Source organism: Gadus chalcogrammus, chromosome 5 (assembly GCF_026213295.1).
Source record: "Gadus chalcogrammus isolate NIFS_2021 chromosome 5, NIFS_Gcha_1.0, whole genome shotgun sequence".
Taxonomy (NCBI): domain Eukaryota; kingdom Metazoa; phylum Chordata; class Actinopteri; order Gadiformes; family Gadidae; genus Gadus; species Gadus chalcogrammus.
The window spans coordinates 5,623,379-5,647,033 of record NC_079416.1 but is presented as its reverse complement, the minus strand read 5'-3'; the positions used below and the strand labels follow the sequence as shown (position 1 = coordinate 5,647,033).

Here is a 23,655-nt window from a genome sequence, read left to right as displayed (position 1 = left end):
AATTTGCCTCTTTTGTATGTGAATGGAAGCACAGGTGCTACCTAGGCATCATGCCAGGCATTGTGAACTCTAGGCAAGCCATGGCAGTTTTCAACATGTTTTGACTGTTTCGACCATGCATTTGGCCTACATACACGCACACACATGCTAGCACACACACACGCGCAGACACACACAAACACACATTGTGCGTTTAAAAAATAATGAATCTATCCATATCCATTTATTTATGAGCCATATATAGTTCATGAACAAATGGACAATGGTACACCCACCTACACATTGCTAATTAGTTTCATAGTGCTTGACCTACGAACCACCATTTACTTTAGACAAATCAAACACACTTGAGCCCAAACTCCTCCACAAAATCAATGAAAAGATTGTAAAAAAGCTTAGTAAATTGAACTCATAAATGTATACATTTTAATAAAATAACAGCGTCGTGCAAAGTTGTCCAATCATACCAAATAAAGTCTGTAATTTTAAAATACAGATGAGAATGTGGTTGAGAGTTTAATCTCTAATAAGATTAAGATGCAATATGTGAAGCTTAACAAACTGCATTGTATCTTCATACAGCTCATCGTGATGCAGAGTGCGCAAACTATCAAATGTTCTGCCACATAATTTTTTTCCAGTTCCCCAAACATAAAATACAAAGATTTTATTTAATTTGTGTATAACATAGTTTGTTGCATTATGAACAATTATGAACAGAACTTTTTAAGGAAATGGCACAGTTAATATATACACAAACTAAATTCCAATTAAACACATTTCAACATTCTTTGATGCCCAACACGTGAGTGCTTACAGCGATTGGGCCACATACTAACAATAGTTTATTCACAGACTTTACAGTATCATTATTTAGAATTAGGTTTGCAAACGCACTGTTTGCTCTTTATTTTTAATCACTTTTTGTTCTCCACGGTTGATAAATACTAGAACCACTGTTGCCTTCTGTATCAAATGTTTATATTATAATACTATTTGTCTGTAGAAATTATTAATTAAGCATCACAAATATAAAATAATTTGATTTGTGTGTGTGTGTACACATAGTGCATTGTTTAAATACATTCTTTTACACTTTCCTAAATTAAGACCTTCGTATTGATCAAATACATACATTTATAAAACATTGTAATGTGTCTTGCAGCTGTAGGCCTACTTGGCTTTTGTTCATAACCATGTATTGAGATAATTCTCAAATATTGTGGCCGTTGTACTTTTACTGGAATGGTTATACTCATTTATATATTTCTCTACAGTGTTTAGCACCTCATGAAGTTCCAGCTTCTTCAAAATCTCTCTCGATTTTGCTTTGGTTTGAACCTTTTCACTCTTTAGTATCTACTATGCCTTATTACAAACATAAAGTTTGAAGCTCTTCAAAAACATAACCAACTGCCTTCATAAAAACATAAAGACATTAATGAAAATTTAAAAGTATCATTCATTCCTTTTTTTTCTTCGAAGGAGTTATAATCTGTGGTTAATCAAGGTTTCTGAAAATAAATGCTGAAAAGCCGAACTTTATGTCGCCTGATAAGTGGGTCTAGAGAGGGTTCAACTCGAGAAGACTGTACTCGTGGCTTTATGTCAATCAGGCAAGAGCGAGGCAATCACCCTAATTTATCTGGGCCGTGGATTTGTCTCATACAATAATGTCTTTAGAAATAAAATAAAAATAGCATTAAATAATAAAAAGTAAACATAAATGTTGTTCAAAACCATTTAAATCCGATAGCGAAAGTTAACAGATATTCTTTACATTGTTGAATAACATTCCTTTTATTAAATGTAATAAACATTCATCTGAGATTTTTTTTTATGTGTAGCTCTAAAACTGCCTAAAGAATCTGTTTTGTGAGGTGTGGTGAAATGCCAGCTTTGACTAACTCTTATGCCAGGTTTGAATAGCGTCGCTGAAGTCATTTATTTCCCATTAATGCACCTCTGTGAACGTGGACATCTCTTGAGGAAGGGGTCGCCCTTAAAAAAAGAGAATATCGGAACCTAAAAAATGAACACAAAACACTAGAGGGGCCTTTAAGTGCACACAAAACTATTTAACCACTACACTAGCTGATTTTAATGCCACCCTAATAATTGTTGTCAGAATAACTCATAGATTGTCTGAAGTCTTAGGACAATGTACTTTTCAGAATCAACCAATTTTGTCTGCTTTGTACTTTGTACCAACTGACAAAAAACCAACATTTGTTTAAAACAAAGAAGAAGAACATTCAAAATGCCGCATAAAGCAAAAAGAAAACGAAATCAAAACTCCGGTTCTCCATGCAAACATTTGCTGAATGCAACGCCAGTGCGCCATTCTCTCTCTCCAGGCGTCCGGCTCTACATATCCACAAAAACGATACACCAAAATCCGTCCTCCAGCATTTAGACAGCGCTTCGGGGGGGGAAGTCTTTGTACAAACATGTCCCCGCTCCCCCCTGGCCAATCTGCTTAGCAGTACACAGACCAGTAGATGAGGTTGAAGAAGATGTAGGACCCGGGGAAGAACATCCGGGAGTACTTGTCGATGGCGTGAGTGTTCTGCATGATGTTGAGGGCGCGCAAGCTCCGCTTCTTCTTGGTGGCCGTGGACTCGCTGCTCACCGACAGGTGCACCACCATGTGCTCGGGCTTCTCTGACACAGACACCCCGCGCATCTCCTGCTCCTCCTCGGGGCCCATGGGGTCCTCGGTGTAGCCCGCCAGGCTGTTGGTGTCGGCCTCGCTGTAGGTGCCGTCCAGCATGGTCATGGTGCGTGTGTGGGAGATCCCGCAGGTGCATGCCAGGGACTGAGGGAGAAGGTTGGAGGAACGGCGATCAGAACAACGACTGAGACGACAGAGTTATGCTATTTCCGGCATGAAAAAAATCATTTAGACACTAAACGAGATGTCATCATGTGCTTGGATAACACGGCGGGAGGGAAGGTCACTTCAAGTTGCTATAAATACGATTTGAGAGTTGTGAAGAGAGGGCAGGAGAGAGCAAGATTTTGACAATAAACAACTGAAATTAAATGCCCTCACTCCCTATCTTTCAAGAGGTGATTAGGGTGTGTTTGCGCATGTGATTAATAGGCAAGATGGATAGCTTGTACTCAGAAATGTGTACGGGAGCTACCTAAAATCGAAATTGTCTCATACAGAGCTTATCACTAACTAGCTAAGTGTTCATGACATTTCGAACAAATTCCACTCAATGATAGCGATTGTATCTTACTGGCAGCATCTGTAAAGATAGAAGATTATGTCTTCAGTAGATAGTTGATGAAAAATCTGTTATTTTAGGACACTTCCCTGACAGCAAAGTATATGATTTAATCAAGCATGATCGTGGGTAGACACAGGCAAGCAAATTACCAAGCTTCTTCAACGAGGCAAAGGGTGTGCATGATTGTTATAGGGGAACATTCACATTGTGGGCAGTAACAACAAAGGCGAAGAAAGGTTAGGGGAGTGTCCATCATGGATAATTAAGGATTGGCCACGGCTGAAGTCCGCCATGGTGAAACAGGCCAAGTTAATTTGCAATACGCTCTTGATGGAAGCAGTCTACAAGGATGAAAGACAGCTTAAAGATTCTACACAACAATGGAGTCAGGAGATGGGCAATGGCCTCCGTGTCAGACGTAATGTGAATGCTAACTAACGTCAAACTACTCAATTGGAGAGAGGAAGGGAACCATCTCTAAATGCAAGGATAATTTATACAAATAAGATTAAAGGAGACATAGTATGGTGTTTTCCCAACAAGTAAAAATAGCATTTGAGCTGGCCGCCAAACTCAAATACCGGAGTGGCAGTCCGGTATTTCCTTTTACAAGATTGTACTCCTCCATTTCTCTTCCACCGGACTGCAGCCGTAGCTTCGGCAGCAGTCCGGCAGCTCCGGCGGGGGGAGCTCGGCGGCAGTCCGGCAGAGCAAGGGATTGTATTCCCGGAGCTGAGCTGCCGCCGAGTTCCCCCCGCCCGGAGCTGCTCGTCCGCTGGTCCGCAAAATCTTAGCTGGGCTCTGATTGGAAGGGAGTGGGGAAGTGGGAGGTAATATTAAATTGTGCCCCCTTCCTACGTAGGAGGGGGCGCCGAAACTGACTCGCTCGTTTGGTAACTGTAGGCGGGGTACTTTCAGAAATGCATATCTCACTCAAAAAATCATGTACAGACTTTTTTCAAAGTTTGTATGCGTGTGGGAGCACCAGAGACCCAAAACAACACCCCAAATCCCAGGAAAAGTGTTGTTTTCGTAATATGTCCCCTTTAAAAATTCATTAGAAACAATGTAAACAAGTTTAAATCCTTTATATCTAAATGGTAAATGGACTGCATTTATTGGCGCTTTTCTAACCACTGGCCACTCAAAGCGCTTTTACAATATTGCCTCACATTCGACCATTCATTCACACATTCACACACCGACGGCGGAGTCAGCCAGGCAGGGCGAGCCAGCTGGTCTGGAGCAGTGAGGGTGAGGAGTCTTGCTCAGGGGACACCTCGACACTCAGGAGCCGGGGATCGAACTAGCAACCTTCCGGTTACCAGTCAACCCACTCTACCTTCTTAGCCACATGCCGCCAAGTTTTTTTATGATCATCAGGATTCACCTTTCCACCATTTCTTTCCGCTTACTTGGCGCAATGTTTACCTGTGACCTCGCCCGTTCCCGCATTTTGCGCTCGCGCCGGTCCTGGACGGTGGACAGGTAGTTGACGGCGGCATACTCCAACACGGACAGGAAGACGAAGACGAAGCTGACCCACAGGTAGATGTCCACCGCCTTGATGTAGGACACCCTGGGCATGGAGGCGTTGACCCCCGTGATGATGGTGGACATGGTGAGCACCGTGGTGATGCCTGGAGAGCGAACACACACACAGAGGGCAGCGCAGTGTTAAAGTGCTGCGTCGTCCAACCGCTCGCATCAAATATTAGCATCTTGTCGGTTAAATGAGTTTCCCGGCAGCCGCTCTGCCAGAATGAAGGGTGTGGGTAAGCAATCTGAATCTTATCAAGCCTCCTCACCCCAAAAGACAAAGAAAACAGATGGCGGAAAAAGGAAATGCAGTACATGACAAAACACAGCAAAGTTAAAAATGGTTAATAGCATTATGACAAAATGACAAGGGAAGAGGAGAATAAATGAACCTACCCTGATGCATATAATAAATGCATGTTTCGTGTCTTAGTGTCAATGTGGGGGCCTGTGTGTGTGTGCTTGGTGGCGTATGTGCACGCATTTGTGTGTGTGTGTGCGCACGCCGTTGATGGATTGAGTGCTCAGCGAAGCTAAGTAATGTACAAGTCACACCAAAAGTATTCAGGGAGTTCTTTACAAATTAACAAAAACCACGCAACATCAATCAGCAAAAAATAAATCATCCTCCCATCCCCTCATCAGGCATGCAGAGTGCTCAACAGACAGTCAAAGCAGCATTGGAAGGGGTTCTGGAGGATGTCGACGCACCCAGGGAGACTCGCGCGGGCACGGCCCGTCGGTCGATCCAGAAGGACACCCAGGACAGCATGACCATCAGGGTGGCCGGGAAGTAGGTCTGCAGCAGGAAGAAGAAGATGTGGCGCCGCAGGGTGAAGTTGATGTACAGACGGTTGTACCAGCCTGTAATGAAAGGGGAGGGAAGAATCATACAGGGGGAGGGGGGATAAACGATGTTGTTTGGAAAGATCTGACAGGGGAATATCATGTTGGTGCCAGCAACATAGTTGATATTTGTGCATCATAATAAAACATGAATGGTTGAGCTATTAAGCGGTTGGCAATGTATTTGCCAACATAAACACAGGCCTCTGAGCTTTCTGAGCCATTTTTTTTACGGCCAAACAAGAAGCATGCAAACACATTTCTGTGTTTTAATTTGGTTTGCAGCAGTTTTGTATTTCAATTTACTCCTGTGCCTTTATGTTTTGTTTTCTCTCCATCTCAATCCAAACCGTGTGTGTGGGTGTGCGCAGAACATGTACAGGGGATGTGTTCCATTGATTGTATACCTGTGCTGCTGTAGAAAGCCAGGCGGGATGTGGTGTGGAATTTCTGGATGAGGAACTGAGACAATGATATCCGGTCGTCTGTGCTGAGGGACTCGTCGCCACTCTTCCAGTACAGCATGAGGTCCTCGTCGGTGTAGGCGTCTGACACATCCGCCAAGCAAACAACATGCAATTAAAGGTGCTGTCGGGGAAAGCTAAAAAAAGCTATCACTCAAGTTGAATTTGTTGGAAATGCCATAGCCATGCGATAGATTTTAGTTTGTGAAATGTTTTGTGAGAATATCGGCAGCGAGTTGACTACCCCTACCTTGATATGAGCCATTTTTCAACCACTGCCGGCTGATTTCTGACCCATCTAGGCATCGCTTACCGGATTAGTTTAGTGAATCCATCTTGCCTGTCAACCCCAGGTGTGTGAAATGCAACACTCAATAGTGGGCCAACAAGGGAAGGAGCAGTGAGGGAGATTTCGTTTAAAATCTTCAAAGTCTTCTGCTCTCTACAGCAGCTTTAAAGAATCATTCAAGATGCCCTTTTTCTTGCATGTGGTGCTGATGTTCTAAGTGGTTGTTCTTTCCAAGGTAGAAAAATCAGTGTCAATTTCACAGAACTGTTCTGTGTGTAGAGATGTAGCACAGTCAGGTCCGGTTTGGGAAATATGATTTGCATGGGTTCAGCCTGCATGTGGTTGTCTTATCATTGTGAGGCCTTGAAGTGGGCAGACCAGATCTGGATACTGGATACCAGATATTGATACCTGATCAGCCATCACAGCCTTATATATACTAGGGGTGTAAAAACCTTCTAATAGTCTGAGGATTTTTTTTCCTTTTGTCTTGTGTGTTTACATTATTGCAGTCAGTTGTTATAACTTTTTAAAATATAAAAATTATAAAATCCAATACAGAGGACACACTGCTTTCATGCCATAATTTGACACGCCGCCTTTCATAGTGCACAGACTACATCCCAGCATTCCCTATTTACTGACTACAGAATCTATTTTAAATCGGGAAATCAAATCATGATATTTAAAAATATATATATTCAATGATGAGACAAAACCACTTCCAAAAGTCCAAGCCGTTAAAAGTGCCGGACAGGTTCAATTAATATCACTGGTGAAAAAATCTGGTTCAAGTGGGATGATTTCCAACTCCATGGAAGTGATAAACAGCAAAACAACCCCCCAATCAGCAGCACTCTGAGGCCTCTATATTTAGCGACACGATGAAAAGGAGAGGCAATTTCTTTGGAAGGATTCCAATCTTTCAAATGCTTAAATGGTGGCGGCGCTGAGACACTGTGAATGAATTGTTGTCTGTAGCACAGGGAAAAGTGATGCTCTTAGCTGGGTCCCCGACCAGGGTTCCATCCACCAGGTGAACCAAGGGAAGGCTACTCACTTGTTTATTATTTTAAGCTCTTGAGCGACATGCCTGTTTATAAAAGCCAATTATCCCGGACTACCCTGCAGATGCATTCGGAACATATCAGAGATGCATGACTTTACGTACTCTGTCTCTCTCTCTGTTTCTCTCTCACCAGTCTCTGTATCTGCCTCCACGTCATGATTTAGTCAATGTGCACGCTGGTGTTTTACAACATAAGTGCACTGCTTCTTGTTCCACAGTTAATGTGATTGGTTAAATGCCCAAGCCACAAAATATCTAAATTGTGCAAATGTTGGATTTGTTGTTGAGAGAATGCTTACGCTGTTGAGGTTGAAACGCTTCACGTCGTGTGTTATTCGATTCATTAATGTTAACTTAGTAAGGCCAAGAGTTCTGAGTTATGTCTTATTTATTTTTCATTGTTATCCCATTTCAGGGCCGAATTCTAGTGCTTACCGTGTAATTATGTTGTAATGTGCTACATTCTTGCATTTTGTTTTGCAAAAATGTTGTTTTCCCTTTTTAATTCGATTTTTCATTAATCATTTGACATTTGAGCCAAATGGCAGATTTCTGGTTGTTACAACAGCCAGGGTTTGATTGAGTAAATTCCCTCTGACAGGGAGTTGCAATACCTCAAACAAACAACCATAATAAAATAGATTATTATTAATATTCCAATTCATATAAATTATGTTCTCCACCACTCACAACTCTCCAACTCCAGCGAGCATGTCTGGGAGTCCAGTGGGAAGCGGCTGAAGTCCATGTTGCAGGCTGCTGTGACCGTCACCCTGTTCAACACAGAAGCATGGAGAGCAATGAGCACCCGATACAAGGCACACTGGGATATTATAGACACGCTTATGAAAGCCCCCAGGGGAGGCCATGCTGTGTGGGACACTATCGACTGCATGCTCTCCTCATCAGTTAGTGAACACCGGCTTTAAGGGTTGCAACGAAAATAACAAACACAGAGGAGGGCTGTGCACCACGATGAGCACATCGTGGTGGGAATACCAGCCAAGCACACGCACACACACATGCACACACGCAGGCACGCAAACACACACACACACACACACACATTATTAAACACACACACACACACATATATACACACACACACACATACACACACACACACACACGCACACACATATAAAACAAAAACATGCACACACGCAGACACACCATGAGCATACGCACATGTACTCACACAGACACACACGTGTACACACACACAAACACAGCATATTTAATAATTGCATTTCATAAAGAGTATAATAATGTTCATAAAGAATATGATAATGCAAACATCCCCGTTCTTCGTGCTCTTTAAATGTCAGGCTCCTTCTAATGGATTCAAAGATGTCCCCCCCACATATCTACATAGTACTTTCTTGTCAATCATCTCTGGGTGTTTTTGTTATTTTGTTACCCTGGGTGCTCCTTACAACCCTCCCTTGATAAGGAGTGCTTAATATAGCTGCCTGTTCAGAACTGGGTAACATTTTTAAAGAATAGTGGCCTGGCCCTGCTTATGGTGACTACACCAGTAACAATAGTCTTGAATAATAATTATAGTATCGTCAATATTTTGTTGATCTGGGTACTTCCACAGTGAATACTCACTTATGGTGTTATTGAACAAGGTTCTTAAGGATCAAGGATGGGTTTTTTAAACTGGTTGAATGAATGTTCCTAGCAACGCTTGTACAACTGGAACTTGATTCATCCGGATATCAAAGTCCACCAGATGAGCACTTTCTTAAAGTGTATCTGTGTAACGTGTTTAAATGACTGAACATCAACCACAATAAATGCTTTTCCAATAGTGTTCTAGTGTACACGTCGGTTGTGTACTTTCCTCGTATTCTCTAAGGCGTTGAAGTGAATTCAGTGACAACATCAGTGCTATGACTCATGCAAGACCTTTTCTTAAATGTTAATGATTCTGAACAGAACATTTCTTGGTTTTGGTTTTGGTTCACAAAATATGTCTGTACATTGTACATTGTTCTGCTTTGTGATAAACACCTCTTACATCAAAAAATCACACTATTTTTACTTGACCATTATGACATGACATTGGATTCTGCCCAATTGCAGCTGTGAAGGATAGAAACCAGGACAATAGCAATGGCCATGAATCTGGCTCAAAATCTGCCTGTAATATCGTGAGGTGGTTCAACATTTTTGCTACAAAAGTTTTTTAACAATCAAAAGGATTTCAAAGACGGCCGTTACGGCATTTCTTCCCATGAGAGGTATATGCAACAAAAGCAGAATTTTATGAAAAAAAGATAGATAATATGGCAATCAGTGCTTGGCACATACAGCTGCATTAGGTACCTGTGAATGACTATTACCAAGACCACACTCAGAAATGACTGAAAAAAAAGTTGTATTTGCTTACACCTTTGACCCATAGCTATGGAGAGGCTAAGTCAAAGCAAATAGAGAGAGTGATACATTATAAAGAGATAATTAATGGAGCTGCCACATCCATTCATAAAGGGCAATGGTCATGGCAGAACAAACATATAGGAATAAATGTTTTACCAATAATTATCCATTCATGAGTAGTGAGTATTTACTTTTGTTCACTTCAATGGTATACTTGATCCGCAATTGGCCCCAACTTTTCCGTTCTCACATCCAAATGTACTGTGGTTGGCCACTACCTTCCTTAAGATCAAATGCTTCACAACTTTTTTGTCCAACAAAAAATAGGGCAGTCCGATCACACATTTCTACATAAACCTTTGTTATACGTCATGTATCATATTTCTCAATAATACCCTTCACTTTGAATTCAAAATTGGTTTAATTAATCAGGCAGATCAAAAGACATTGAACCTTTTAACATTGAATGTTGATGCAACAATCTGCCAGAAGTACACTTGTTATTAATTTCATTCATATTATTCGAATTATTAATCAAAATCAGTGGCCTCAGCCATGAATCAATCTAGCAACAACTGATCATGTTATTCAACAGAAATTGCCTGATATAAATACATCAAGCAACAAGTGATCATGTTGTTTTCATTCAACAGAAGTCTCAGCGCATCTTTTCAAAAACCCACTAGCTCAAAGAATCTCACATAAGTGCACAATTCTGCTACATCACAGCGCTCTGTTGACTATAAAGTAAACAAAAACCTATCATTGTCTGAGTGTGATTCTGATTCGTCAGCCCACATCCTTATCAACTGATTATCAAGACATATACATAATATTTTTTAATATATGCAGTACAAGGATGCCTTATTACATTGAACACCTAATCATTGGGGGCACTACATATTCAAGGACAGCTGGCATGCAGTCTTTCACTGTTTCAGAATCTACAGTATGAATCAGTCCTATGTTTTACCAAGAATCCTTCGAACACGGAGGGAGGCTATTTTGTTACTTCGATAGTGTTGTGGAATATAAAACATATAGGCCTTTGTCCAACATAACTGAACCGATATTTCACAGTCAAGTCCTGGTGGAATTTCCTTGTCTACCTTTAGCTTTCTCAATGTGGACAATTTTAGCTCGAAAAAACGTTTGCTCTCAAAACGACATCCACACAGAGAGACGTTGGTGTGAACACAAAGCGCTTGCAGGGTCATGTGGGGGGGGGAGGGATAGGGATAAAAACGGTTCCTGTTTGAAAACTTTGCACTGGCTCTCATTCTTGCTAAGAGCTGCTTTTTATTTCAGGGCAAATCGATTCAGATTGCGATTCTGATGTTCGAATAAATAATTTGTAGAATATTGTAGATCAGGGGTTTTCAAAGTGCGAGAGAGTGAGCCCCCCCTCAGAGAAAAAATTTCAGCTGAGCCCCCCCCCCCCCCCCCCCCCCCCCTCCCCAAAAAAAAAAGTTCTAAATACCTGTGTTTTGAAAGCTATCTTAATTATTTTACACATTTTAAACATCTCTGATCATAATTTTAAAACATTTGAAACATATTTTTTAAACATATTTGAAACATATTTCTGAAACATTACAACATGCGTTTATAAACATATTTCTTAACACAATTTAACAACTTTATCTAAGCATGTTTTAGCTTAACCTTTTTTAAATAAATTTGAACATCTTAATCTGTGTAAACTGCCAGTTTACACAGATTAATTCAGGGTCCCCGACTCTGAATTTTCAGAGTCGAATCAGATCTGCCGTTTCAGTCCAGAGATTCGACTATTCGGCGGGGTTTGTTTACCGGCGTTGCTATGGTGACCTCAATTATTATAAGCAACTGAAAACGATGCCGGTTTGAAACTAAAACTGTGATTCTGAAAAAAATATAAATGCTATAAAAATTCCGTTTAGTTAGTATTGAAGATACAAGTGTGTAGATTTGTTTAATGGTTTGAATGATGGTAAACGGTTGAAAAATGAATGAGTTACGATGTCTAGAAGTAGGTGTATCAGAATGGGCTGACGTCCTCAATGAAAACAGCTGAAAACGAAGCGGTATGAAAATAAAACTGATTCTGAAGAAATTTTAAATGATATCGAAATTCTGTTTAATATTATTGAAGATACAAGTGTGTAGATATGTTAAATGGTTTGCACGAAGATAAACGGTTAAAAATTGATTTAGTTATGTTACTTTTACAGTTGAAGTACGACTGATGATTTGAATCATCGACTTTCAGGTTTATTTTCGGGTTTATTTTTTTCTCACGTCGCGCCCCCCCTGAAGAACTCTGGCGCCCCCCAGGGGGGGCGCGCCCCACAGTTTGAAAACCACTGTTGTAGATCATTGGCCACAGAATGATTAAGCCTTGTAAAGGGGGTTCACACGACTACTGAAAGAGTATAAAAATATGTTATAAATCCAAAGATGTTATTGAATTACACACCTCTGGTTGACGAGGGTTTCTATTCGGATTTCGTTTCCATGCTGTTTTACATTTGCACGTCGCAATTTGTAATCACAATGGCAATAATTATTCTTTCTTGAATAGTTTTTTCCCCCGTAATGATAGATTTGACGCGTGATAAGACGGTGGTAAGACGGGCCTCGTACCTCAGGCTGTAGAGGACGTGTCCGTCCGGGAAGACGCGCAGCATGATGTTCTCCGTGGTGGTGTCGTGGATGAACGAGCGCTTGGAGTGGACGAAGAACACGTCGGGCACCCAGATCTTCTTGACCAGGCGCCCGTCAAACGTCATGCTCTTGTTGGTGCTGCTGGTGAACGACAGGCGCTCGTCCTTCCAGTAGTGACGCAGGTACAGCGTCATGGTGAAGTCCTGGGGAGACAGCAACATTCAACACCTTGTTTAATAGTTTGTCCTGTTTAAGAAATAATTGTTTAAAGGCCTGTGATTCAAAGTGTCCCTGATTGTGTTTTGCTCAGATCCGAATAATTGTCTGTTTATTAAATACATATGAATAATACATAAACAATTAAAATACATGAACTAAATGAATAAATACTTATGTTTTGTTTAACCATTTTGATTTTGGCAGAAGCAACCACACATTATTATCTTAGGGTTTATGATGTTCTCTCCATTGGGTGTTCCTTTGGTCCGTTTGCCAGTGCAAAGAGCCCTTTAGCTCTTTAGGAGTTGTTGCGGTGTTACTCTCCTACACAATGTAACTTTAATCCTTGCTGTGAATCATTGCCTTAGATCAGTCATCTTTCATTGTCCCACTTGGTTGTTCTGTGTTATGTTTAGCATATCGTCTATTAGCATATTGTTATGTGTCCAAAGTAGAATTAAAATTTTCACCTCAGCTATCAAAAAATCCGATCCAATGCATGTGTAATTATATTTATCCAGATCATGTCATGCAAACGTTGAACTATAGAAAATTATCTGACAAAGAATATTGTCATTATTTATAACTATCATTTAGGGAGTTTGTGATGCTGAGTTCACAGAACTCTGCACAACATAGTGAAACTTCTGGTGTTATTTACTTGAATAATACACATCAGATCCATGTGTTCATAAGAAAAATTTCGAATACATGTTTTTCAAATTTTACAAAAATCATTAGGTATTTTTTAAGACTATGCCTGCATCCTGATTAAATAATTCATTAAAGGTTGCTTGTTCACACAGTGCAAATAGACATCTGATGGTACAATTAAAGCACATGCTGATTGGCGTTAGTTGCCGATTGCCTGCTGATTCTGATTGGCTGAGTGGTTCTTGTCAGGAGCCTGTACCGTGACTGTCTTAATATACTTTCCTTGCCTATATAAAAAGGACACATTTAATTGCAGTTCCCTTGTCGAAGACATCATAAACTTGAATGATTGTTCCAGAGCACAAACCTAATGATAGCACCTGTGCTTAGGAGGGGCTATCCTTACCATGTCCACTTCAGAGATACTGTCTAAACTCTCCACTTGTACATCCACTCCTACAGGGATTGCTGGCCCTAGTAAACAGAAATTGGAAGCAATGGTTTCAGCAATGTAGCACAGTCAAAAAAGGCAAAAATTTTAGCAATGTCATCAAATGTTTGTTTATAGCTTGGGTGTGTGGAAAAGTTGGTTATGCGTTGTATTGCCATGTTTGACACACACTTCGTCTTTTCTTCTATGAGGTGTAGTGTGACACGGTAACCAATTTAAAATGAAATCTCACAATTAAAAAAAAATATATTTTGTAATTCATCATCAGTTGGAAGGGATCCGACATGCTAAAGTGCAATCGCAAAAATAAAAAAAACAGAAACGTACAGTTTTAAAATGATTATGGTTCTATACAACCCCTGCAAGGCAATCATGTGCTTGTAAACATACAGCATAAAAATATTGGACCAATCTACATTACTACTACTCACACACTCAAGTGTCCTTGCAGCGGAAAAAAACACCAGGGAACTATTTTAAAACAACTCCATATTCCATTTACTCTCAACGATGGCTGCTATTGAGCTGTTGATAGAATGAGACACAATAGTTGATAGTTGATAGAATCTGACAAAAGCCTTGACAGCCTGATCTGTGCACGTACTCAGAGTAAGGACGAACCAGCGTGGTTTAGTGTGCCCATATGTTCACGCAGCCAAGGAAAAAGGTTTAGAAGTGATATGTGCTCATAGATATCCAGCAGTACTGTATTCCTCAAAAGATTAGCAAAGGCGCTAAAGGGCTGATTATAGCGGCCAATTTTTATGCCGTGCATGATAGGAGGCGCGCCCCCTATCGTATGCATTACACCTTAAATATAGTCTCTTTCTCCCCTGCTTCTCCTTCAAATGGAGGAATGTACAATTAGCGTTTGAGTAAAAAGCTTTGGGTCTCTTTAGGTTTTTATTAGCAATAGATAGATCACAGTGGAGTTTGATATGAAAACGGTTCTCGTTGCTCTGAAATAGGCCAACATTCAAGGCGTTCTACTTCACGTTCTTTGGTAAAGTAGGTTGAATGTGAATGAGTTGTGAGCTTTTGGCAGACAGACGCCTAAACCTCTTCCACTACAGTCCTGAGTTTGGCAGTCAGTGTGTCTTTCAGGAGTAGCAATTAAGGGAGTTCATTATCCTAATTGGCCTAATGACGGGTCTGTGCAGGTGGATAACCTGTTACCATATTAGGTCCACATCGCCAACGGAAATTTTTAATTAAACGGAGACTGGGGAATATGCCATGAATGTTGATTATGTGAATTGTGTGGAATGTTTCTGATGTTGCATACAGCATTTTTTATCAATACTTTGGCCATGATCCAATAATTCCAAACTGACCTTAATTAACTCTTGGCCAGCCACTACATGTTACAGGCGAATGAGGCGCATCACTAGCACTAGTTTCTTTATTATTTTGTCTCAGAACCAACTGGCTCTGAGACAAAATCTGCAAGTTTGATTTTTTTCTGTAAGTCTAAGTTATGATAATAAATCATAGGCGATAAAAATTGAAAGGGTTATGCCGAAGACGTGAAGCATAGGGCTCTCCCCCTGGCAATGGATTGACATTTTTTGTCTGTTTTTTATCACTTACTATATCTGGTTTCTTCTTTGAAGGAATGATGATCTAAGATTGCTCTAAATGATTGACATAAGTAAGGAAGAGAAATGTGAAGGTAGAAGACACGTCACATGAATAATTCACTCTTTCTTTCCGTCATGTGGTCATATTAACCACCAATAAATATGGTGTCTATCCTGACCTTCTTAACATTTTCAAATACAGACATACAACATATAGTGTGTCACTCATAACATATAGTGTTATGAGTGACACCTTGTCCTACGATAACACATCTGGGAAGAGGGTCTTTAGAATATAAACTCACTTTAACTCCCATTCATGACTATTTAAAGCATGCAACAGGCTACGACACTATTGGCTAATTGTCTTTTCTAATGATATTCCTATTATGCTATCTCTTGTGCTGATGACCTGTTTTACTTCGCATACATTGAGACAATGAGAAAAGGGAGGAAGGCAAACTTGTGGCGTATGTAAGCTGCTTTTGGGAGTTGGCTTTGTTTTTAAACAAAAGGGTTAATCAAGTATTTATTAGACCTTGACTTGAAAGCGCTCTGCTATTTCAGACTGAATATTTTTGTTCCAGGTGTCACTTTTTTTTCATGGCTCAAGGCTTTCTTAATATCCACAATACTGACTTTGACAACGAATAGAATTCAGACAGGGATTCTTGTTTACTGGGTCTTTAACCTGCGGTAATACGTTGAGTTTACAAATAAGCCGCAAACAAAATCAAATCCACAAATAAATCTGTGCATGGTACATCATCCATTCACACACATATACATTTAGCAGGATTTATAAATATATCATGTCAGCTGTCATGGAATTTAAGACTTTGTTGAGATTTAAACTAGGCTACATCACACGGTTTGACCCAGGGATCGAGGAAACCATATGCCATATTGAGTATCTCCACCAATATTCCTATGTATTTTAAATGTTCTTTAAAGTAAAAATCATTAAACAATGGCAAATGTGGCTCTTCTTTTTTTCAAAAAATATTCCAAATCAAAATATAATCAAGAGAATTTCTTAATTGCAATTTCACTTCAAACATTTTGATTTTGGATTTCAGAAATTCAAGCTCAGTATTCTAAAGTGTTGAATAATTCACTCTGTGTAGGTTTGATCATAATTCGTTCATTAATTTAGCTAGTGACTGTGGTATATCTCCATGATTATTGGAGCCTTGTGTTACACCTGACAGATGTGCCCGGGGGAGACTCCTTACCCCACCTGCAAGCAGACTTCCTCTGTTGAATGATAAGGTAGGTTCATCCCAACCACGTTTGGTTAAGATGCTGTAAATCTCAATGATGTCTCATTTAAACAACATAGTCATTCATTTCAAAAACAGGGTATGGGGCTGGTGTGATGATCGTGCATCAGCAAATAAAACTTTACCGACCGTCGAATTATATCTGGAAACCTGAGACTATTGCTACTAGTAGGCCACTACCTCATTGGAACAAAATTGCAACCATGCAATACATTTGCTAAAACATCACCCATCAAAAATATCCAACCATAATAAATGTGTCATGGCTGTGTTATGACACTGCGAATAAATGTATTTCTATTCAAAAGGAAGCATTGTGGAAGCAGTTTCCTCTATCGGTTGTGGTGATTCTGAAAATAAAGAGCAAACCAAGCAGTCTTGTCATGAAACTGATAAAGCTTGAACTGCTACAACCAGATCTGTAGCGGAGGGGAGGGGGGGAAATGATGGATGGAGTCCAACGGGATGGGTTTTCCGGACTGTGATTTTGTGGAAAATAATGATCCCCTCATTGGCCTCGACCTACTATACCGGTGGGGTAGCCCTCAGTCGTCCGGTTAGGGAGCAAAGTGTCATTTATATGGTAACAGCTGTCTTGTCGCTTAACAGATTGGTGCCCATGCTCTTATCTAACCCGTAAGCAGGAGGAAACCTCTGCCAGTGTAATCTCCTCATCATTACTCGAGCTGGGGTGGAAGCGGGAGGGGAGGGGCCCTGCAACAAGCTGGGCTCTGCGCTAACGCTAACAACGACGAGCTCAATGATCTAAGAACACTATGGCTAGCCGCCGCCGCCACGGCTGATGCCACTGCTGAGGCCACTGCTGCTATTTCAGTCCCCGCAAATTAAGCCTGCATCTCCAAGAGACATCTGGCACGCGTCTCCTCCATACATCAGCGAGCGCTGCTTCACGCTTCGGCCATGAACGCCAAATCTAACAAGCGTGGGCTCTGATTACTCTGTTCAAATGTTCCCCGTGAGCCACGGTGCCTCTCAGTCACAGCAACACACACTCACCCGGGTTAACATGTCCGTTTAGCGCATCGGACCGAGGCCAGCGATGAACAAATCTGTTCATGACATTTTGAGTTGGCAGATGCTTTTCATCAGTCACGCACTCGGCGATCTCTTTCCAGTAGATAATGGCATTGCGTTATGAGCCCACAGTGGACAGTAAAACGGTATTCATTTGGATAGAAATGTTGTGGGCACATCAATGAGCAGAAAATCAATGGATTATTCTACTCTTGCCTCTGAAGTGGCGTGACTTAATACAATCTCCTAATTGAATCTCTACAGGGACAACATCAAACTAATGGCTGCAACAATCACCGTCTCAAGGTTATAATAATGCCATGTTATTGGCCTTTCAGGGGAGAGGTGTCCACCATCTGTGGCCATTGTTAGGAAGCCAGGCCTGAACAATGGAGTTTATGTTAAATGTTTATGTCTATAACAGTACCATGTTCACGCCTGAGACCCACACCCAGGTAGGGGTGCAATTCAAACGCTGTATGAATGCACATACTTACATAGAGCCCGTGCACACAGAGATCTCCCACTCCAGTACTTGCTGACACTATTTTCTCATTCATCTTTTGTCGGAAGGGAGGGGGGGGGTTACTCTGGATCATTCCGAGATGTGTTTCACGCGTGCCCCAAGACACTCTCCTCCTCTTTATAAGCATGCTTTTTATCTCTGCGTTCACCTCCACCTAAAATAGTTCTGGCAACCTAGACTTTTTCATTTATCAGTGCCAACGCATTCAGCGCAAGGCCAAATGCTCATCAGAAGACTCATTGAAGAAGGCGAGGCAAGGGTTTTAGTACCTGTGTGACCGTGTTCTACGTGTGTGATCTCCATTAGAATCGAATAGCGAGTAGCGCTGAGGCTAAAAGACGTCGCTTTAAGCATGTTAGTAGCAACCCACACTATCCCCTGACCCTGCAACTGAACCAAATCTGCTCACTGATAACGCAATACCGCATAATGATTTATTTTTTTCGGTTCAAACCCATGCCCGGGCATACAGTGTTCATCCAATCACAACCCCATAACCGACGCCAGTCGCTCTGTAGGCAACATCAAATGATCTGGCCAGAGGGGGGGATCCCCTGCCATCGCCCACGCCCATCGCACACAGGGATTAGCAACAAGCTTTAAAGTGTTATTTTATACTCCAGATTAAGCGGAACAGCCCAACCGTCCGTGTATCTACTGCCATTGCCTTCTGGCGGTCCCGTGGATAAATAAATGAATAAATACAAAAATACACGTTTTAAATGTGTATCTAACAACTGTGCGGCACCAACCTAATCAATGCATGTCATTCAAGGTAAAGATCAGTTCTCGCTTTAAAGTGTTGCTACATCCATTGCCTCTGGCTGGCTAACACTATTTATAAATAAATGAATAAATAGAAAATATAATATAACATAATAGAAAACATGATATAAAAAAAACAACATTTTAATTGTGTCAAACAACTGCATGGTACCCACCTAATCAATGCCAGTAATTGATTAGGAATTGAACACATCAATGTGTGTTTGATTTCTTTGGCGTCACTGTCTGAATGGGGAACATGAAACAGGTTTAGTTGTGCCCTGTTTGCTGCAAACACAAACACAAATGTTCCCCACCGCTCCCACAACAACATATATTTGTATCAAACAATCCCAACTATAGAGGGGAGGAAACATCAAACACGGAGACTTGTGACTTTTTCTCTACTGAACCAAATGCCATCTGAGCGTGTTTGCAGGGATTATCACAAACATGAAATCTAGACCATTTAGTAATGCGGTTGTTCCCTGTCTCACATGGTTACATTTTTGGGTTTGGGGCCTGGGCAAGGGCTCATACTTGAAAGGCTGCCGACAAAACGTAAAAATCCCGGAGCAGAAATTTGAGCGAGCAACCCCAGGACAGCATTTGCTGCTCCAATAGGCTTCAAACGTTACCAATTGCACAACAGCAGCGCAGGAGTGCACAGTTTACGATGACGCAAGTTCTGTGGTTCGAACCTCATCTTGGCAGGCCGCCGCATATAACCGCACTGACAGGGCTTTCCACAATGGGTGGAGGGTCAGAGGGGAGCACAGTGCTTCTCCAAGGCTCTTGCCTTGTTGAGTTAGAAGGCAGATCAGGTGACGGGTGCAACCTGCAATCGAAGCCCACCAAAGTAATTCCAGGTTATGGATCATGCTGCTATCTGTTCTTCAGATTTCGATTAAATTCAAATTACACTTTTAAAGAGGAGAATACCTCCGTGAGTCTAATTTTCCCTTACTAGAGATCGCCCCTGTTTTTGACAAAGGTGGTGTGCGTAGGTGTACAGGGTGTGTGGTTTTTTTGCAGCTGTGGTCGCCCCCTATTTAGCACTATTTGTTCACATTGGAAGACATTCTCTTCCGCTGATTAGACTTTTCTTCAATCAGACCCAGCTATGAATCGCATTCGTCTTCATATTGTTCAATACATTTTTTTTAAATCATTGGCATTGAAAGGTACTCGATAAGGTAGGAGAAATGCTTCTCCAGGATAGATTGAAAAAAACGTGCAACGGAATATGGACACTGTAAAATAAACCGAGGGCTCTCTATAATAATGGCTAACAAGACACGGTCAAAAATAAACACACAATGTTTGTGGAACACAGCCAAATTACACGGTGCAGGCTGCACTTTCACTGTTGTGGCGTGTGAAATTAAATGGGTTGCTACTGCGATGTTGGTCAGAGGCTGGTGGAACTTGGTGGACTGACACTGGCATACACATTTCAACACCCAGACCACATCAAAGAGTCTGACACGTGCTGTAGGCTGCTAAAAGATATGCTGACAAGCTAGCAGGTTGTTCGGGCCTCCAAGAGAGATGGGGTTGGAAAGAGGCTGTTCTTTACCTCCAGCTGTGAACGTTCTGAACTGGCTGGGAGTGCATTTCTGCATTCTCTCAATCTCCTTTCCCCCCACCTTCCTTTTCCCACTCAAGGTTTATGTGCTTTTTTTTAAGCACCTGCAACATTTTCCTCGGCCGTGGAAGAGCGTGTTATTTTATTATTAGATGGAAGAGGCACATCATCCTATAAATAATGCTTCTCTTGAATACAATAACCGCAGCTAGGTCGTAATAACAGTGGTTAGAGTCCGAACAACTGCAGTCTAACGTGTTTTTTTTTAGCGCCACAGCAAACCAGCACGCATGTGTTTAAAGGGAATGCGGTCAGTAATCATGTGGCGGTGGCTGCTGTTCCCGTTACGCACCTCCGAACGCGGGCCTCATGGTGAAGTCATGATCATCCACTTTGAGGAGATTCTCTGTCTTGGGCTTGCGAGACTTGGTCACGTCCGGGGGCTTCTTGGTCAAGGCACTAAGGAAATAAAACAGTAAAGAGGCGCAGAATATCATATCAGAATCAAGTCCCCCCCTGCTGAGAGCCTGCAGACACACTAGAGTCTGGTGGAAGAGAAACATCACGGCCATGCAACGCCTCTGACCCACAAGAGTGGCGCGTGTTTCTTTCCCCCTTCGTTGGGGAGTGTAACTGCATCAAGTGTCCAACGAAGCCTGTCATGTTCCTCGTCATTTACAAATTATTTCGTGAGGGGTCTCATGGTGCTGGATGGCTTACAGGGATCGTGTTCAATTGAGGGTAACAGCATGCAACAAAAGGCTGGAACAAGCCTCCCTGTGGAGCCCCAAATGGAGTTGAGATGCTATCCCCTCGTTTTTATTAGTCATTTATTAGTTTTCCATCTGATACCTGGGCTGCATATCCTATTCCGGCCATACAATGCACAACTGCCTTCATTGCCTCATCCCGAGATACACAGCACAGGAGCAGAGATAAAACCTAATATCCTGATCTGAGAGAGAGAGAGACAGCGACAGAGAGAGAGAGAGAGAGGGGGGGGGGAGAAAGAGAGGACGGAGAGAGAGAGGGAGGGAGAGAGAGGGAGAGGGAGAGGGGGAGAGGGAGAGGGAGAGGGAGAAAGAGAGGACGGAGAGAGAGTGGGATAGACAGAGAGAGAGAGAGAGAGAGAGAGAGAGAGAGAGAGAGAGAGAGGGAGAGGGGGAGGGAGAGGGAGAGGGAGAGAGAGAGAGAGGGAGAGAGAGAGAGAGAGAGAGAGAGAGAGAGAGAGAGAGAGAGAGAGAGAGGAGAGAGGGAGAGGGAGAGGGAGAGGGAGAGGGAGAGGGAGAGGGAGAGAGAGGAAAGGAGATGTAACATAATTGCATGTGATAGTGATGACGCAGAAGGCACTAATCACATCAGAGTAAAGGTAAAAGACAAAATAATGCATCCGTCCACGTCCACCATTAAAACAATGTGCAGTATTTCTCTCTTTCTGTCTTCTAGTCACTCGTGACATAGAGTTGTCCTAAAATTCATCCTCATGATTAAAAAAATATATATGTGAAAAACAAGACATCTAATTAACAATCACACTATACTACATAGAACATCATTCTTTAATCGTTGTTATTTTACGAATGGGTGTTTGAATATCGATTTTTGGACAGCCCTGTTATTCTAAAAGACACTACATGCTATACATGCTTTGTCTGATCAGATCAGAGAGGTCCTATCCACGGTGGACAGATGGGCCAAACGTTCCCACGGTGGCTGGCTCTGGAGCTCGAAGGTCTTTCCGTGTAATTAACTAGTAGGAACAGTGGCCCAGTGGCCATGTCATATACGGTCACCTGATTGGATCAATTGTGGGAGTTTGATCGTTAATAAGAACGATAATTAAACAGCGCGTCATGACAATCAGTAGAAGTCACAGATAGTTCGATCCATGTGCTGCTGTCCTTATGCTGGTTGTTCTACTTTATTTCCTTTATTAAAGTAAACGATGCAAATTTGGAAGTATTTTGTTTACTTACGTGCCGTGCTTCTGCGTCTCCACAGTCCCGGTCCATCTCCGCACGCGGTGCCGGTGCCGGCTGCACTCTCCGGTAACGAGCAAACATAGAAGCACAACAAGTGATTTCACCCAATAAGGCATCATGCGCTGCACGGAATTCCACAGGTGAGTCCGAAAGCCCTGTTCAATCCACAGCCTCCCACAGACCGGCGCATTGTCGTCTCAGTGACAAGCTGCGAGCGCGAGAATGGTGATGATGAGAGTCGTTGTGCCAAGAGATGGAGAGTTAGAAACGAGCCTGATAAGTGTTCCCTGCCCTTCACGATGGCTATGCTATAATGCGCGACATCTGCGCTGACACGCTCCCTCTGCTGCCTCTCTGCTCGCATCCACACGACCTGCTCTGGTGGAGCGAATGGGTGGGAATGTGGTGGTCGTGCGTCCTTACGCTTTCCCGTGCACGCCCGTCCGTCAGCAGTGCGCGCTCGAGGGGCACCTCCTACCTGGCAGGCAGTGCGTGCGTATGTCTGTGCGCGTGCCCGCGCGTACGATCCCAACATCTGTGCAGCGAGGCTTGCAAAACGGGATTATATTGGCAGTAAAAAAGTACATTGTGTATACAGACACAAGACATGCATTTCACACGGGGAAAAAAAGCATGTGTGTATGCTTGAAGTTGGCCTATAGCATATATTTTAATGGTTAAAACAATTATGGGCCAATGCTATTTTATTGATATGTTATCAAGGTTATGGAGGGGGGGGTAAAGATGAAATGCCAGATTTGATGCAGCAATGGTTTTCCTGCAGTAGGGCTAGTTGAGTGAAGCTCTCAAGTAGCCTCACAGCAAGACCACTAGTTGGGAGACGGGGTGAGCATGGCAGATGTGCACCCCTTTGAAGATTTACTGGCCGCCCCTGCACGTGTGTCGTATTTCCCCGGAACTGTGTAGCCTTTGAGCAAAGCACGGCTCATCAGGGATTTAACAGTGTTCCGCTCTGGCTCAGCGTGAGCTGGCTCCTTGGCGATGTGTCAGAGAGCATAGCATATGTAAAAAAATTAGACAAACCCAACATTCTCTGGGACTCTCTCTCGCAATGTTTAAACAGACGAAGCC

At 42.1% G+C, this 23,655-nt stretch overlaps 1 protein-coding gene across 2 annotated transcripts; it reads right to left on the bottom strand.

Moving 5' to 3' along the window:
- Window positions 1-1,229: 1,229 nt before the first annotated feature.
- Window positions 1,230-22,735, bottom strand: gabrr2a (gamma-aminobutyric acid type A receptor subunit rho2a). Of its 2 annotated transcripts, none has more exons than XM_056591150.1 (9): window positions 22,558-22,735; window positions 20,934-21,040; window positions 13,760-13,827; window positions 12,460-12,683; window positions 8,137-8,219; window positions 6,032-6,172; window positions 5,490-5,642; window positions 4,671-4,879; window positions 1,230-2,818 (listed from the first exon to the last, which is right to left on the bottom strand). In XM_056591150.1, exons 1-9 carry the CDS (start codon window positions 22,680-22,682, stop codon window positions 2,480-2,482), a joined length of 1,449 nt encoding a protein of 482 aa, XP_056447125.1. In that variant the 5' UTR covers window positions 22,683-22,735; the 3' UTR covers window positions 1,230-2,479. The 2 variants fall into 2 exon arrangements, with proteins under 2 accessions (XP_056447125.1, XP_056447123.1); XM_056591148.1 differs by lacking the exon at window positions 22,558-22,735 and adding an exon at window positions 21,434-21,523.
- Between the last annotated feature and the right edge of the window lie 920 nt (window positions 22,736-23,655).

Bases quoted from the DNA above. Each gene is read 5' to 3' on its own strand.
- gabrr2a (XM_056591150.1), bottom strand. From the start codon at position 22,682: ATGATGCCTTATTGGGTGAAATCACTTGTTGTGCTTCTATGTTTGCTC. The intron at 21,041-22,557 runs GTAAGTAAACAA...TTATTTCCTTAG, and splicing joins GAGACGCAGAAGCACGGCAC to TGCCTTGACCAAGAAGCCCC. The intron at 5,643-6,031 runs GTATACAATCAA...CTTTCATTACAG, and splicing joins GGCTTTCTACAGCAGCACAG to GCTGGTACAACCGTCTGTAC.